Genomic DNA, 19114 nt, shown 5'->3' on the forward strand with positions numbered 1-19114 from the left:
CAATAGCCAAAATGGGAGAGGATGAGACAATGCTAGCATGTTGTAGCATGCATTTGGAATAGAGCCATGCAGCACTTTCACAAGTTACCTCTGGCTTTCCCAGGGAAAACTGTATTTCAAGTACTGGGTACAAAATGGAAATCCAGAATTTTGAAAGCCCCTAGGAATCTGCTGGGTAGGATTCCCTTTGTATTTATATTTAATATTGAACACTATTAGACCAGTGGTTAATCCATTTTTAAAAGGATCAGATTAAAACCGTGTCCTTACTTTAATGCTGTTTGGGTACACATTTACAGGAACAAATAAGAGGTAATTTGAACTGTAGACTGTGCTTTGAAGGAAATTATACACTGGCTCATTAATTTCTGCTTGCTTTCCAGCAGGGTGCCAGGGCATCTATAATTTACCTCCTCCATTTTAGCCAGAAATCCAGACATGTGCCTCTAAAACATGTGAGAATTTTTCATTCTCTCTTGCCGTGGATGCTCTTTAAACAATTACAATTTCCATTTTATGTTTTGAATAAAAAATGAACTGTTAACCTTCTATTTGATTAAAAAAAAAAAACCCCAACCCATGGTCCATGGGCTATTGCAGATGAGTTTAGCATTTTGAACGTATTCGTCTATAAATATCTTTTTCTAACTACTGTCCCCAGTTTAAAGGTAATGCTCACATGCTGGTACATGCAGTTCCTGCTCATGTGTTAATTTGACAACCTCTCCAGCATCATTAGGGAAACAAACTCCACATGTCCGAATGAACAAAATTATCTTGCAGTTAGCATTCCTTATACTTGGCTTTTACATTTATTCAGATAGTGAAGGATATAAATGTGATCATATTTATGAAAGCTTGGGTACTACATTGCCTAAACCGGAGCCAGATTATGGCCTACATAGGAAAAGCCCGAATAAAATCTACATTATTTCAACTCAGTTTTCTACAGATCATCCCTTTAACTTAGGGGTGGATTTACTTCATTGCTACTAGCAGGAGAGGTGTGGGTATAACCCTCAAAACCCTGGGGTAATGGTGTTTTATAGGGAATTCTCATGGATCTTGGGGGAGCCAGGGAGAGCTGGGGCAGTTGTGTGCCCCCTCTCTATTCCCTGCTCCCACTGTGACTCACTTCTATCTGCCTCTGTCCCTCAGGTTGTTTCACAGTGCAGAGTAGTCACCGGGTTAGGAAACTGATAACACAGGGCTTGATCTATTGCCTGTTCAACTCCGCAGCAGTCTGTCCATCTGGATCTGGACTGGCGATGGCAGTATCAGACATAAGGAAATCCCAACAAATTTGAGTGTGGTATGATGTTTTTCTTCTGGTTCCTCACTGCCCAGCCACATTCCTCGCAGTCATGGATCCACCAATGTGTGGATGTGGTGTTTAGGACTTCCTTCACCCCTTTGGCTCCCTTCTAGGGGAAATTCACAATGCCACCCACTCCACCCTGCATGGGGCTTTACTGAGGGTAGGGGCTGGCCCCAAGTGTTGGAAAATTGCCAGGGTGGGGAAATGTCCTTTTGGGTTGAAATAACCTATTATTTCCCTCTAAAATCACAAGCATACCAGCATCTCATATTATTCTTTTTGATCAGCCAGTTCTCTCCAGGCATCACCACCTACAGTTCCTTAGTGTGATAAATTCTCTAGTGTGATTATTCTAGTTCAAGGTGTTGTCATTTCATGGTTATAGATTCATTACTGAAGGTGGTTTTGTCCTGTATAGCAAAGAATCAGGCCAGGAGTGGCTGTCTCTAATGATGCCTGCCATTGGGCTAAATGCAGAGGTGAAAGTAAGCCGGTACTGTCCGGTACAGTGTACCGGCAAGAGCTGATACGCCGTGCAGGAATGGACCAGCTTCTCCGACTGTGATTTAAAGGGCCCAGGACTCCAGCCACTGCGGGGAGCCCTGGGCCCTTGAAATCACCTCCGGAGCCCTGCCGCTGCTATCCCAGCCTGAGCCCTGCCGCCCCGGGGTGGTGGCGGCAGGGCTCCTGCGGTGATTTAAAGGGCCTGGAGCTCCACAGTGGCCGGAGCTCTGGGCCCTTTAATTCGCCCCTGAGCCCCAGGGCTCCCAGCCGCCTCTGCACTGGTAGCTCCAGGGTGATTTAAAGGCCCTGGGGCTCCCCGCCACAGCTGGAACCCCAGGGCCTTTAAATCTTGAAAGGCCCCGCCTTTTCCGGTTGAGGCCACGCCCCGCCCAGGACTCCGTCGTACCGGTAACTCCTTTAAGTTACTTTCACTCCTGGCTAAAAGCCATGTCGAGGTACCAGAAACTACCATGTTCACTGAACACATCATTTCGGGCTCTTCAAATGAGAACATTTCCGAGCACTTTAAAAAATCATCAGTCCCAAAGGATGCAACATAGCGCAATCTTATCAGAGAAAGGGAAAATCTTACCTTAATGATGGTGTGTGAATGTCAGGATCAGTAGCCTTAACAGTCAGTAGCACTGTTCCCAACGCCACACTTTCTGGTATGCTGACCTCATACCTTTTCTGTGTAAGCACTGGTGCTTCGTTTACATCCTTAACCAACACATGCACTGTAGCTGTAGAGCTAGCATCCTGCTCTTTCCCAACCAGTTCTTCATCATTTCTCACCGAGACAATCAAAACATACTCCTGAACAGTCTCGTAGTCAAATTCCTGTAATCACATTAATTGGGTGTCTTTGTTAATCAGGCTAGTCAAAAATTTACTGATACATTTTTTGACAGAAAATCGGGTTTTGTGACTGAATGAAGTTTTGCCCTAAAAGCAGCTGCTTTCCGTGGAAAATATTGTCTTTCAATTGAAAAGCTGAACGCCCAAAAGCCAAGACGTTTAAATTCAGAAATGCTGTTGCCTCATAGCAACAGTTCTAGTCTGTCTGCCTCTTGCCCCATCCTCCTCTATGGGCCAGGTTCCCTCACCCGACTACATCTCCCATTATGCACCAACACTAAAGAATCCCATGATGTTCAGCTGGCTGTGGCTCAGCAAGAAAGGAGACTGTGGTGCATTGTGGGAGATGTAGTCTGGCCAGGAAGCCCAGACCAAAAAAGAGAAAGGGGATACAAAGCATATAAACTACAACTTCCTTGAGGCACTGTGGTACCATTTTGACTAGAAATTTTTGTTGTTAAATTTTTTGCCACAAAGTCAAAATTTTCTATGGAGAGAAACCATTTTCCAATTAGCTGTTTTTGTAAGTCACCATATTTAAAGGTAAGCCATTTCAATCACTGTATTTTGAATTATTTAAAAAAATGGGAATGAAATAAGTGTTTCATCTGAATCCCTAACAGAAATGCACTGAAACCAGCCACCTATATCTAAAGCCCTTTGAATTTCACTGAGAGGAAATTTGAATCGCCATATCCAAACATATGCCTAGATTTTTGTTCTGGGTTGGGTCCAAAACTGGAAGGGATGTAATTTGGGTCGTCTGTGAGTTAAATTTCCTGAGAACAGACTTTTTCCATGACAGTTTCAAATGGTGAGAATTTGGGTATGTCTTCACCTACCGGAGGGTCCGGCGGCAGGCAATCGATGTTCTGGGATCGATCCCGGAAGTGCTCGCCGTCGACGCCGGTACTCCAGCTCGCCGAGAGGAGTACGCGGCATCGACGGGGGAGCCTTCCTGCCGCGTCTGGACCCGCGGTAAGTTCGGACTAAGGTACTTCGAATTCAGCTACGTTATTAACGTAGCTGAATTTGCGTACCTTAGTCCGAAGTGGGGGCTTAGTGAAGACCAGGCCTTTGAGACTTCTACCACTTAGGCCAAATTCAAACCCTGCCCTAAACTTAATCTCAATACCAGCCCTTCTCTAATTCTTAGAGCTGAGTTCTGCCTTCAGGTATCTTGACTGGGGGCTTACACCTCAAGGCATTTATGTTGTATTATGTATAATAAATCTTTCAAGTCCCTTCTATAAAAATACTACAGTAATTACTCTTGTGTTTTGGACCATTACTATCAAATATCCTAGTCCATTTGTGAAAGGGTTTCCCATTACATTATTAGCACTTGTGGTTTAACATGTAAACCTGCAGGTCAGCAAACACAGCAGGAACAACTGAGAGAGATGCCCATTATATGCAATATTTCACTAAGGCTTGGGGGTAGAAATCTCCTTTCTTCCTTATTTGGTCATGGCACAATACTCTGTGAGCATTCCGCCTCCTCAGTGTGCATTGAAATCCCCCTGCTAAGAAACTAACTTGTTTTGTAATTATTCCTCTAGTAAACTGAACCTGTGGAGACTTTGGGATACTGCCTCTGTCATAATGAGGGATATGACAACATTACTGAAAGGAAGATGCAATTGTAATATGGGATCTTTTAAAAGAGGCAAAATACAAAAATATAACACTGCCTCTTTCATTCCAGAGAGGAAGTGTGGTGTACTGGTTAAGCACGCTATTGGGAGTCAGGAGATACTGGTTCTAGTCCCAGATCTGCTGCTGAGTCACTCGGGGACCTTGCTCAAGTCATTTCACATCTGTGTTTCATCTTTCCTGTGGGTAAAGTTGGGTTAATATGTATCTAATAATGAGCTGATTCTGTGCCACTGAAATCAATGGAAGCTTTTCCTTTGACTTCAGTGATCAGGCCCTAAGTAAGTAATTGATGATGTTTTTGAAGTGAAATCCTGGTGCTATATAAATTTAAATTATTAGGCACTGTAAAATATTTCATTTTATTCTACCTATAAATTGCAATGGTTGTCTGATGTTTTTATATATAAATACAGAATGCTCCTGCCACTACTTAGCACCGACCTAATACTTTTGGGGTCTTCCAAGTTTTTTGTTTTTTGTACAGACATTCATGAAACCCAACAACCACAATACAAGGCTGATAAACGCTATTATCCCCATTTTCCAGATGGAAATCTGAAGCAGAGCCACTTGCCCCAGGCCACAAAGAGGTGTCAGTGTTAGGATATGTTTACATTGGCGCTCGAGTAGGCATATCTGGGCTAGTTTTGATTGAGCTAGCATGCTAAGAATGGCAATGAAGCCATAGCAGGGCACAGGCATCGGGACGGGCTAGTTGCCCGAGTAAGTACCTAGAGTTTCACACAGATTGTACTCGGGGCAGCTAACCCAGTCTGACACCCATGCTGTTGTGACATTATTGTAACTTTCAGCTCGCTAGCTTGATCAGAACTAGTATAGGTATGTTGACCCGAGCTGGAAATTCTACCTCCTGCTCCAGTGTAGACATACTCTGAGAGCCCCATCTTCTGCTCTCTTTTCAAGTCTGAATTTAGTTGAAACTCACTTCTAATGTGTTTATTTGTTTAGATACAGAAAATGCTTTAACTTCTCGCTTCCTTATATGTTAAAAATCAGCAAATTAACCCCCACCCCAAAAGAGCCCCTAAAAAGGAGAAGGGAGTAGGCGTGCGGGAGAGAGGGGGAGGTCCCAGCCAAGCCAACCAGCACTTCTGACAAGAAAACCAAGGGCCCCAAATCAGAGCCAGGGAGGAGGAGCATTCTGAAAACAATGATGACTTGATAGAATCTTGGTTTTACAACTCTTCTGGACTGGCAATGATTTACTTCCAGATGTGCCTGGCTTGCGTCACAGAGATGGGGTAGAATTATTAGTAACCCTGTTGGTTTACTAAACAAAGTTAACATTCCTCTCAAAGATTTAAAATAAGATTAGAATACTGTAATCATCATCATTCTGTAAGGGCAGCTTTTAAAACACAGACCAAATAAATACAATCATGGATTGAAACCGCACTCTGGGATTGGCTGCAACTCACTTTTTGGTGCAGGATTCCTTCCTTTCTCCTACTGATTACCTTTGTGATTATGTGTAGCTATCTCTGTTATAGTATCTCTCTGAACCATAGGCTTGTGAGAAGGAAGGAGATTGATAGATTACTCTCCCAGTAGGTTTAACCATAGTTTTAAGCATTTAAGCATAGTTTTAAGCATAATAATTACACTTAGCACCTACATTTTCAATAAGCTTCATGCTTTTTAACTAACTAATTCTCACTGCACCCTTCTGAGGTAAGTGAATTGTGAAATCCCCATTTTAGGGATGAGGAAACTGAGACGTGGGACAAAGTGACAAGGCTGCATAGCAACTAGAAGTTAATGTCAGAGGATTAGAACTCAGGTGTTCCTGGCCTTGTGCTCAGTACCCTCTGCTTTGGTACAGAGATACAAGGGGATTCTTCTGTGTAATTTCCATCTTGGCTATGAGCCAAATGCTGTCCTCAGATACATGTATGTGATTTCAGCTACCCCAGTGATATGCTAATCTGACAGTGGAATTTGGTCTGATATCCTTGTTATCAAGATTAGAATTTACCCCTTAAATTTTGTGCCAGGGCCTGATCAAAGCCCATTGAAATTCATGGGAGTCTTTCTACTCACTTCAATGGGTTCTGGACCTTGGCTTGTGGTTTATGCCTATAGAGCATTCTGGGCTGGGTTAGCGTTTTGTGTTTTAGATTTTAGGGTCTAACACTCTTGGTGGCTGAATCCCACAAAGAAATTTGTTGATTCAAGAGCTGCTTTCTCTGATTCATTCTCATCACATTGTTCCTGACTATTGGGTTCTCAGTCCCCCTGCTGTTCTAAAGGGGGAGACCCTCACAGCAACTCAAATGCTCAGATAAGACAAGTGAGATGTCTGCTGCAGTCTAAAGGCCAGAATTTGCAGCTCATGACAGTAAAATACTGACTGGCTCAAGCCAGGGATAGTGCAAGGTTCTCCATGCAGTTCAGCACAGTTCATCTCAAACTTAACTTGCCACATCCCCTCCTGGCTATCTCCTGAGCTAGGACTCCCAACTGTGATATTAGAGGGTGTATTTGTCCACCAGGTATTCAGCTGATACTGCCGAACTCTAGTATTTATGACCCAGACACTGCAATTTGGACAAAGAACTATTTGAACTTTTCCTATACTGCTTATGACCTCTCACTTTTGTGCTATACAAAGTCGTATGCTAAAAATGAAGCTCTGTGCCACTGAGCCCCTAGTTTTTAAATATTATGTTTAACATTATGCCACTAACTTTTTTCAAGGGCTTAACTCTCCTTGTAAGTGGCACACGGCAAGTAAAAAGGTAAGGCTTTAGCTGACTTCACTGAAAGGAAATGATCACTTATACTGCTGTCTGCTGAAGAGTATCAGCACTTTCGGTGATGACACTGAAGAGCCAAGCTTTTACCCTTTCACTGACGTCAATGGAAAGGTAAAACTGGTTTACACAGAAATAAACCAATAAGGCTGTACTGCATTATATAATTACTAAAAGTTAATCTCTTTTGTTGCCTTTATTTATTAGTGACTCATATGGTCCCAGGACAGAACCCTCATTGCCTTTTTATGGCTTTGATTGTTCCTTCTTGAATGTGGAAGAAAAATGGATACATGATAATATAGAAGGGCTCAATCATACAGTCCTTAACCAGGCAAAATTCCCACCGAAGTCAAGGAGTGCAGGGTCAGATCTCTAATGGCAATCTCCTTTCCTAGGGATGATGGCCAAATGACTACTTCTGGTGCTTGTTATTTAACAAGTGCAATGACTTAATTATTTACTCAGTCTGTAGTTGATCACTTTTAATTCAAGCCAAAATTGCCACTTTTAATTCAAGCCAAAATTGCCAGATTAAAGTGAATAGAAAACCTGAAACTTAATTCCCAGGATTTAGAGATTTATTTTTTTTTCTAAGAAAGCAAATAGTTTAACTCCAAAGTTCTAGAAAGTTGTGTATTATTGTCTTTTCCCCACCTTTCTCCTGTAACTTTATACTGCATTCTGCTGGCTCTCTACAAAAGAGCAGAGTAAAAGGAATATCTGTCATAGGAATGTGGAGTTTGCTATAACCCTGCTCACAGCCTTGTCTGTTTTTCTTCAAATTTTCTATTGAGACTACCACTGGTGAGTAGGGTGACCAGTCAGCAAATGTGAAAAATCGGGACGGGGTGGGGTGTAATAGGAGCCTATATAAGAAAAAGACCCAAAAATCAGGACTGTCCCTATAAAATTGGGACATCTGGTCACCATACTGGTAGGCGCGCTAGTGGTCATTGATGTTCATGAGCAGCATGTCATGTAGACCTTGAGCAAGGTTAGACAATACCATGCTTAAAACAGCCACAGCTGCCTAGAGCCCTGGCTAAATTAGTGCTCCCACAATTGGTACCAGTGGTATTTTAGCACAGAATTCCGCACCGAAGTGTTGATAAGGTCATTGTAAACAGAGATCTCGCTAGCTCCTTTTTCCTATCGCAGATGTTCTTTTTAGCTTAGTGCCCATTAACTCGGCTCCTTTTGTGGATCCTCAGAAAAATGAAATATCAAGTTAGAAGAAGAAGAAAGAAGAAAAAAAGGTAAGTTTCATAGTGCCTCCTTTTTGGATACGGATCGTGGAACTTTAGGCATCACATAAGCCTTTTAAAATACAAGGCAGATGGACAATCCTTTCTAGGGGGCTTGTCTTCATTGCTAAAAAAGATACATTTTATTTTTTTATGTCAGGGTAACTAACGTGTGTAAGCTATCCTGAGGTAAAAACACAGTGAAGACAAGGCACTTTAGTTTTACCACGAGGTAACTACATAAGGTCAACCCTAGGCGAGGATATAGTGCTGACTTCACCTAGCTTAACTTGTTGTAAAACTTACCTTGTATTCACTGTGTTTTTACCTCAGGATAATTCACCTGCATTAGATACCACAAGGTAAAAAAATGAACCTTTTTTAAGTAATTAAGACATGGCCTAGGTCTGACAGTCAGGCACCTTTCACAAACATTGTTTATGCTTAAAAGAAATTCAGAACAAAAGCCCCTTGGATTTAATGTTTGGAGGTAGAGCTGGGCTGCTTCTAAAGTCTCAGTAACCCCTATCCTCATTAAACCGTAAACCAGAAATGGGTGAGACTGCCATGTAAAATACGTTCATACACTTTGGGTAGAATCTGGATGTCAATTAGAACTGGTTGGATTCATCCATGTTCAGACAATTCAGTGCTAATGGCATTTACCTTATCATATGGTGCCACAAGACAAAGGAAAACTGTAGTGACTAGAGAGAGTGCTAAGTACTGACTAAATAAAAGCATATTAAATTAAAACAATTCTGTTATCAATATGGTGGTGGTCTCTCAGCAAGAGACCAACTTCCTAACAGTTTTCAGGAGAGCCAGTCTCATGACACAGAACAGGACGTGACTGGGCAGATTCTGTTCTTGGTTCTAACAGAGTAAATGCAGAATAACTCTACTAAAGTCATTGGAATTACTCTACATTTACTTTGGAGGAACTGAGATCAGAATCTGGCACAGGGGTTTTAATTCAGAAGTGACACTAAACTGCTGTAATTTACACCTTATTCCTGAACATCTGAGTAAAACCAGCTAAGACTCAGGGTTTGTCTACAGGGAGAGTTAGTGCATGACAAGCCCACATGTAAATCTATAGTGCACTAGCTTGCCATACTCTAATTGGCTGTGTGGATCCTGGTACCACACACTAAAAGTTCTATAGTGCACTTTGACATACTGCTGTCACTTCAGAACTTTTAGTGTGTGGTAGCAGGATCCACATGGCTAGTTAGTGTATGGCAAGCTAGTCCTCTGTAGCTTTTCACCCTGGCTGGCCGTGCACTAAATCTCTGTGTAGACAAGCCCTCACTCTTTACATTCTCACTCACTTACAAATAGGTACCCTAGACCCAGTTACAAATTGCCTCTAATTTTGGCCCACTAAGTCTAAGGAAATCTATATTAGTGTAATTGACTGGTTGGAGGAAAGGGGTGTAGAAGAAATAGGTGGTGGAATAGGTGGAATAGAAGGAGGTGGTAAAAAGGAGTATATTAAAATAGCAGGGCAGCCTATTGATCTGAGCAAATTTAAAGGTAGAGGGCCCACTCCTGTGGTGTACACACACACACACACACACACACTATTCCGTGACCATATTCCAGACTAAAAGCACATAGTACCTTTTCAAGCCAGATGCTGGCTGTGCCATTTTGCGGATTGCTTAGAATTTTGAAAGTTTCATCTTCATTTCCTGATTCCACGGAAAAGTTTATGAACTTGAACTTCATCTCTTCATCCGCGTCTGTTGCTGTAATCATTGTTATTAATGTACCTACTTCTGTATCCTCAGGAAAACTGAATGGCCCATACTGCATTTAAAAAGATGAAAGAGAAATCAAAGTTCTATTTTTTATTGTGCTACTGTTTTACACCTTCCCTCAGGTTACTTTTAGGTGCAGTAGAAGAAAAGAAGTTGGTATAAGACATAATGATTGAACCAGTGGTTATAAGTATAGGATGATTATTAGACAGTCTCTCTCTATTTAATATAGGATTGATTTAACTAGGATTTGGTTTACCCGTATTATTTGCATTATTCCTATTATGATAGTGTCTAGAAGTCCTATTGTGCTCTGAGCTGTACAGCCATGTAGAGGAAATTATCCAGGCCCCAGTGATCTTACATATGAACATACCAAGTAGTTATAAAGGAAATGGAGGGGATGAGGGAAGAAGGAGGAGGTTACAGTAATATAAATATGTTGCATAGAGAAGCTATGTGCACAATTTGTAGGTAGCCAGTTTTTATATAAATGGTAAATAAGCATGGTAGTATCTTAAGTCCATACAAACTCTCCATTTTTTTTTTTAACTGTGACAGGTCTTTGACTCTCTAGCACTACGTATCTGAATTTATTTGTAAATGCCTTTGTTATTGTAACCTTAGAAATGGTAAATTAACATTTGTGATGAAGTGCCAGGTCTAATACATAGACATTAAGGGAAGGATTTTCAAAAACACTTATTAACTTAATTCCGCTCTCACTGAAGTCAGTGAGAGTTTTATCCTTGACTTAAATGGGAGCATAATTAGGCCAACACTGAGCATGTTTGAAAATCCTACCCTTAACCTTTATTATATCTATCTACATATGGAAGTGATTAAGCTGCAGGGTTATTTGCATTATATTCAGTGCACCAGGGTGCCATGCTGTAAGATGTCAGCACTCCTTTGACAGCTAGCTATCAGAACAAAGTTTCCAACTCTGGTGTGTTAATCTTTGAATTCTGTCCCCACTGAGATCAAACATTGCACCTTCTATAATAAGAGTGACAACATCTTAACAGGGCTGATATCAATCAAGAGCACTTGGAATCGCTTCTGTGTTTTGTGCTGTGTTTATTTTACCCTTAAGCAACCCAGGGAAACATTGAAATTACAAGCAAAATCTGTTGTCATTCTTTTTGAAGTAGTACTCAGTTCATCAGGACCATTTGTGTGAAGTAAGCGAGCCTTTGCTTTTATAAAATAATGTTGCAATCAGTAAATAGGATGTTGTCAAAGCTGCTACAGTCAGTCAAAACTCTGACCTACGTTAAAAGTTTCATGAGTCGATTCTCAGTGTTCTACCAATTCTTTGTCTTTATACACCCAATTCAGTGTTGTTAATGCTCATAATTTTATTGAGAGTCTTGCGATATCTGGTGGTCTGCTTATAGCTCAGCTCCTAGAGACAGGTGATTATGTGACAATCTCAGCCTTTATTTAAAAAAATATGAAGAGCACGTTTTTTGCTCTTTTATATGTGGAGAAAAGCTTAAAACTGTGACTGAAGTGTTACCTCTTACAAATTCAAAAATTAGAAAGAGGAAAAAAAGAGCCGCATCTTTATTTTTTCTAAATTTTGTGGCTTTTTAAGATAATCTCCTGATTTGCGGGGCCAGACTCATAGTTTTTGAACATCTGCTGTTGTCAGTACTCTAACTCCCTGTGCACGGAACTACCCTACATGCACACACCCTGCTCTTCTAAGGGGTTTATGGGTGTTCCCTTCGTTATCACTTCTGCGATGAGTATGGGAGGAGAACAGTATCTCGAATTGGAGAATACAGACATGCACACACCAACACAAGTAGATACCAACTATCTATGCATACACACACACACACACATATATGCAGGAACCCACACACACATACAGCCACATGCACACCTGCATATACAGCCCAACCATACAGACACGAAGCTAACAAACTAACTACATGCTGCTAGTCAAAAATGCATCCTCACTTGAATGCAACAATCCAAAACTGCAGACACCTTTTATAAACACACCAATACACATGTACAAGACACAAATAAAACCATGCACAAACACAAGCCCGAACCTACCCACCCATGCACAAATATATGCATCCATGCACACCCACACCTATTCACAAACACAAGCATGCATGCATATACCTACCCATGTGTGCCCCTGCATGGACATTGCATGGACATTGGTTTGTGTTCCTTCATTAATACCTAGACTACATTTTTATCTTTCTTGCTTGGACTGTTGAATCTAATGTGCTCTGGATTCCTTTCATCAATAGAACTGAGGGGAGAATACAGCATGTGTCTTTACAGTGCTGTAATATTCATCACTTTGTGGATGTCTTTAAGACCATACCATATCTTCCCAGTCACTGATCTACACGTATTGTAAATCACTCGCATACTGTGTAAGAGGGTCACCTTTGTCTGTGAGAATACAGGAGGGCTGTCATTTACATCCACAACTTTAATGAAGACTGTACAAGTGCTGCTGAGACCTGGAAACAAACACAAAGGATTTTTTCAGATTTCTTGATCAAAGTAAATATTTGATGCAGAAGTAGCTATTCTGTAATGGAAGGATGTCTGGGATGACTGGTACAGAGTCAGCAATATTGTGCTTTTGAGAGGAGATGATAATCTTGTTTATATTCTGGGCCTGATCTGAATCTGAAGACTACAGAAGCCAGGACAGCAAAGTCTGGGTGCAGTGTGTAGACATCATAAATGGGAGTTGAAATAGCAGTTCCTTAATTCCAGAATTGTCTGTATTTCAATGTGTGGGCACACAAATATAAAAAAATTATCTAAAACATATGACACACCGATTCACTTTAAAAATAACCTTTCACTCCCTCTCTTCTGTATCCCAGCCATTCCAGTATGAAACCCTGCCTCCCCCTCAGTTGTACGGTATGTCTCTAGTGCATGTGATCACTCACAAGAGTTCAGGGACTATTTTTTTTCTCCAGGGGTTGCAATGTGTTTAACACTATAATCTGCATGTGGGAGGGAGCAAGATACCTTGGTTAGCAGATGAGACTGAGACCAGATTCTCAGCTGGTTTAAATCAACAGAGCTCCATTCACTTCACTGGGGTTACACCAATTTACAGTAGCTGAGAATCTGGCTCTTGAATTCTAGTCCTGGCTCTGGCACCTTGTACAAAGTGTTAATAATACTAATTTCTTTCCCAAGGAGGCAGGAGGTTAATTTCACTGGAGAGAGACTGAAACTTTACAATCCAGCCTGAGTAAGGTGCAGTGCAGAACTGTGCCAGGAACCAAACTAAGGGCTTGTCTATACTTACGCGCTGGTTCAGCGGCAGGCAATCGAACTTCTGGGTTTGATTTATCGTGTCTTGTCTGGACGCGATAAATTGAACCCAGAAGTGCTCCCTGTCAACTCCGGTAATCCTGCTCGGCGTGAGGAGTACGCGGAGTTGACGGGGGAGCCTGCCTGCCGCGTCTGGACCGCGGTAAGTTTGAACTAAGGTACGTCGACTTCAGCTACATTATTCACGTAGCTGAAGTTGCGTACCTTAGTTTGAATTGGGGGGTTAGTGTAGACCAGGTCTAAGACTCTGACAGACAGCCTGACCTGTGCTTGGCTCCTGGAGAGGGTCAACTGTGAAAGTCCTTTTATTGGTTTAGCTTATTGTTCCCTCCCGTACAGCTCAGCTGGGGCAGTCCTCAGGCTCCTCTCACTACTTCTGCCTGCCATCTGCCCACTCCCAACCCATCTCTTCAGCCTAGCAGCAGCTGCTTTTCCTCCCACCCCTTCACACAGTCTGGCAATGCCAGTACCCAGTTTGGGGACGAACAGACGCTTCTTATTCTTTGCATGGGTGTACTACCAGACTCATAAGTGGCTTTTAGTATTTGTAAAGTGCTTTGAGATCCTCCCATAAAATGTTATAGAAACGACAAGTGTTGCAGTTGCTAAGCTGCACCCCGTGACTTAAACCAGCAGGTTCAGGAGCTCCAATGGTGCTGTATCACTGGGTGATCGCTAAATAATCATCTCGATTCATGATAGTGGACCACATAACAAATTTGTATCTAGAATGTGAATGCCACAGCTACTGTCTGACTAAATATTTACATGTAGGAGACCTACTATATTGAGCAGTTTCCCCAAAACGGCAATTGTTTTTGGACTTATTGAATTTCACTTCTGGAAAGTGATGCATGTTGTGACAATTTCATGACATCTGCAATTTGATCAATGTATTTAACTGAGGGAGTGTTTGTTTTAGGTGAGGTATTTTGTTTTGTTTTTTTACATTGGGCACTGCAACAGGTTAATAACAAATCACTGCTCAGACCCCATGATCCTTCAGAAAACATACCCCCTTCAGTCCCAGCAAGATCTGCTGCGAGAACAAGGAGGTGATAGTACTTTGCAGCATTGGTCTTCAGTTCGGAATCCTGTAATGTTATCACTCCACTGTCTTTCCCAATATGAAATAAAAAGCCTTCTGACACTTGAGGCTCCTGGCTCAATATCTCATAAGCAATTTTAGCATTGTTGGTTTTTGGGTCATCAGCATCTTCTGCTTTTACTGTGATAATCTCACTCCCTGCATGCAGAGAAACATCACCAGTTACCAGTGAATAAAGGAACTATAAACACAGCAATTACAAAAATGACTTTTTAAAGCAGTGATTTATTTGTCATTTCAACTCTTCAGTTAGCATAAGAGATGAGCCTAAGTTGCAACATTTAGAATCAGATCCAAACTTTCCCCAAGATCAGTGTGTTTTGATCTGCAGTTTGGAGCAATTTCTTCTTAATATACAGGATTCAGTGAATATGTTGGCACATTATATCTTCACAGGAATATAACCAAAACAAGAAACTCGACAAAAGGACATTTTGGAACATGCCCATTTTAGGTAATATTAGTACAGGCAGGTACCATTTTAGGTAATACAGTTGCCAAATTTTCCCATAATTAAATTACAAAGGTTTTCATTTCCCTTTTTTACTGGTCCTATTGGTTTATATTTAATTTTTATGTTTTAAGGTGAATACAAGATTCACAAAGTGTTTAGTTTGCCATAACCCACTTCTTGATGGTGCTCACGTGGTGGCTTAAGGGAACAAGCACTCCCCTTTGAATGCAAGGGGACTGAGTTCAAATGCTCTCCTTGCATTTTATTTTAGGTCAGACTAGAGGATCCTAATGGCCCTTCTAATGGCCTTAAAAATCTATGACCCTCTGAATTATACCTCCCGCCTCTTGTGCAGGCAACGCTCTCACTGAAGTCTTACTTTGTAAGAACTGCATGACTGGGCCGGGGGTAGAGAATGGTCATCTTATCAGTATTGCTTCCACCCACATGTTGGCCACCATCAGCATTTTGCTTCCTGTGATGCCACAGATAGACAACTCTCACCTTTGGCTGTGTTCTCCTCAAGTTCTACCTGATAAATCTCCTGGGAGAATACTGGCCCATTGTCGTTCTCATCCATCACTGTTAGCAGGAGCTCTAGTGGCTCATTGTACAGCATTCCATCCTTGTTCTCGGCAAAAATCTCAATCTCATACTGACAATGTTCAAATGAATTCACAAGAAAATTTATAATTAACCTAAGATTTAATCAACTTTATTCATTTAATAGAACTTAACATTTATATTTGCCCTTTTGGAAAAGTCCTACTCAGTGCAATGGGGATAGAACCAATATGCTTCTGTAAAAATTATATGGGAGTTCTATAGAAATTACTCCGTCTATAGAATTCAATAGAGAATGAGATGCTTTCTTTAAGATTTTTAAGCCATGCTATAGACTATCATAGCAGAGATATAATTCTGTGAGAAATTATATAGACTGGTTACCATTCTCTATTACACTGTATAGAACTTTTCTATGAAACTTCTTATAAATTACATAGGGCCTAATTTTGCACTACTTAATCTGGCAAATCTCCTATTGAAACCAATGGGAGTTCTGCTGAAGAGAAGAGTGTAGGACTGGACCCGTAATATTTAACATTCTCTCCCCTTTCCTGTGCTACAGATTGTCCCTCCAGCTAGGGGAAGTGATCCATATGAAATTAATTCTTATGAAACTCTGTGCTGCATATAAACCATGACAGTGGGTACTATAAACAGCTGAGTTACCAGCACAGTCTCACTTGGAAACTAAGCTTTACCAAAACATGTTAATCTTCGGTCATATCCGGAACATGAGACTTTGTCCCATGAGCTAATCATTTCTGGATTAGCATGCCTCTGAAAGACAGCGCCAAAATTTCATTCTATTTATAAACTATGCAGACAAGTATTGATCAAGGTTCAAATTACAGTATGATAAAGTGGTTTGTTTGTTTTTTGTAACGGGTCTTTAGACCCTCACTTCATTGGACATGGTGCTCTCAGCTTTATACATTCCAGGGATAAGAATCTAGAGTTTGAAGGTAAAACTTGTCGTCTTTCTACCATCAGTGATACTTTAGAAACCCAAATGCCAGCTTGCAGGCTTTCCAACTATATGGAAGGTCCAGGCCTCCTGCTATAAATACTAGGGCCATATGTTCCCTTAATACAGAAAAATCAGCAGACTCTGTTCTGAATAATCCCCTTGCCAAAGTGTGACCTGTGGCATTGTGGTCAGGACATTGCCTCCTATTAACATGTAGGCCAAAACTGTGCAGACAATAGTGTCCAAATCCTTGAGTCCAGCCATGTTCCACTTGGCTCAGGATCCGCATTCAAACACCTCATGATACCCCAGCTGACTGCTGGGAGCAAATTCAGAAGGGACCCCAAAGGCCAATTACAGCCAGGGATTTCTTGAGAATAGCCGTGCTCAATCCAGGCCCCCCTTGCTTCAAGAATGCCCCCAAACAACCATCTATACTCTCTATCCCAGATGGGGACTCTTTGTACAACATAGGCCAAAATCTGGCTCTGTTCTTCTCAGTGGGCCAAAGCCTGAGGTCCTTACTCAAACCTCATTCAGGTAAATAAATGTCTGTTGATAGTAATGACATTCAGCAGAACCACGACTGAATACAATCTGGCTGAAGATCTTAAGATTTAGCCCACTGAGAACAACTACATGAACAAGCAGAGGTCAGAGTGATACTGGCATACAAAGACAGACCGTATTAATGCAGTCCATTGTATTTGGATGAAAGAAAAACAAAATACTGGCTTATTTATATTTGGGAGTTTGCTGAAGGTGGAGTATAAAGATGCTAGAGGTGCACTGGTATAAACAATAGCACAGCCTATCACTAATAAGCGAGGAAAGCTAGTCTAGGGGATAGGAAAACTGTAGGTTTAACTCCTGGTTCAACTACAGACTTCCTATATGAACTTGGGCAAGTCACTTAATCTAGCCCATGCCTTATTTCCCTATCTATCTGTAAAATGGAGATAATAGTACTTCCCTACCTCCCAGTGATGAGAGCCATATAAGTACATAAATAGATAGATTCTAGTTGCATGGTTCTAACTGCATGGTTGTAACTTTAAGGTTCTGTTTCACATACATGCAGGTTTGTTAATGAATAAGTATCTAGTGAATTTTCTCGTTAGTCAAATCTTCAAGTGCTAATTAAGGGTTGGGTACTGAAATTTTGGATTTATTAAGCTAAACTCCCTAACTGATCGTTATATTCATACGTACCTCTGCTTGGCTTTCTCTGTCCAGTGCTCGTGTCACATAGATATTCCCTTCTAGGTCAATTGAAAAAAGGCCTTGAGGGAAGCTCTCCTTCAGATAGTAATGGACTTCTCTGCTATTCCAGTTAACCTGGAATCAAGGGGACAGACAGCCACAGAAATGACAAGTATTCCAAATTTCACAGGAAATGGCAATAAAATAAGAAAGGCTCCATCTCCAGAATGTACGCCGATGAAACAAGTTGGTGGTCTCAGTTCAGTCCTAGTGGACAAGAGATCACCCACAGTCACTATCACAATGATCACTAATTGGCATATTTGTTGGCAGTCTGAGAAGAGAAACAAGAGATTGACTATACATAGAAAATGAACTGCCTTCTCACCCTATAAGTCTTCCATTCAGATCTGTGTTGAGGCATATTGGCAGAGCAGCATGGGGTTGTTTGCACAGTTTCCCTGTTTGATGGATAAATGGAGGCTGTTGATCTCTGGAGTTACCAGCCCAGCACCTTTCTTTAAAATTATGTTCATTTTTTAAAAGGCAGTCATGGGGGCGTGTAACAAGCAGCATTGCTCTGACACCTAGACAACGTGTAGTATCTGTCTTTAAAGCAGCTGTGGTTGGAAATCGTGCCATGATACTTTGCCACAAGAGATTTTAAAAACAATTTATATTATCTGCAAGTGCTGTACAGATGTCGCCTGCTGGCTACAGCATGGTTCTGGAAATCAAGAGAATTGGACTCTATCCTCAATACTGTCAGATTATCGTATGGCCTTTGGCAAGTCACTCAGGGCCTGATTTTTCAAGGCTGAGCAGCTCCCATTGACTTTAATTAGATTTATGAGTCTTCATCACCTCTAAAAATCAGGTCTTCCCTAGCCCCTATGCCTCTGTTACTGTGAAATAGGCAGTAGTTGCCTACCTGCCCTTTGGAGTGCTGCAAGGCTTAAATACTTAATGTTTGTAAGCGTGCTTTGAGATCCTTCAGTGACAAGCACTATAAGGTCATATCATTGTTAGTCAGGCTGCAGACAAGAGATGGCAAATGTCCAATGTACCCCACTCAACATTTATATCCATTAAATTCAAATGGCTAATAATGCTTTGATCGCTGGATGCTAAAAATAACTGAAATTCTTATAAAGCTTTGGGACAGGTTTCCTTGTAGTTCTATGGTATAATCTGTACATCCTCTCAAGCCAAAGCAGAATCAAATCAGCGAAAGATTTGCCTGGCATCCTTTAGCAGACTGAAAGTTAAATCACTTCAGATTGATTTAAATCCAAAATTAAATTACTAGAGCTAAAAAGATCTGCAATATCATACCAGCAAAAAGTGATAAAC

General features: G+C 41.2%; 1 protein-coding gene across 2 annotated transcripts in view; it reads right to left on the minus strand.

Annotated features, from left to right (window-relative positions):
• Window positions 1-19114, minus strand: part of CDH16 (cadherin 16) — a 62863-nt gene that overhangs the window by 16895 nt on the left and 26854 nt on the right. For both annotated transcript variants that reach the window (XM_054049432.1, XM_054049431.1), the window contains exons 8-13: window positions 17771-17896; window positions 15529-15679; window positions 14478-14708; window positions 12548-12624; window positions 9987-10175; window positions 2415-2662 (exon numbers count right to left, since the gene is read on the minus strand). In XM_054049432.1, the coding sequence (XP_053905407.1) occupies window positions 2415-2662; window positions 9987-10175; window positions 12548-12624; window positions 14478-14708; window positions 15529-15679; window positions 17771-17896 (1022 nt within the window). The remainder of the gene's footprint in view (window positions 1-2414; window positions 2663-9986; window positions 10176-12547; window positions 12625-14477; window positions 14709-15528; window positions 15680-17770; window positions 17897-19114) is intronic.

The sequence above is a fragment of the Malaclemys terrapin genome, chromosome 14, assembly GCF_027887155.1.
Source record: "Malaclemys terrapin pileata isolate rMalTer1 chromosome 14, rMalTer1.hap1, whole genome shotgun sequence".
Classification (NCBI taxonomy): Eukaryota; Metazoa; Chordata; order Testudines; family Emydidae; genus Malaclemys; species Malaclemys terrapin.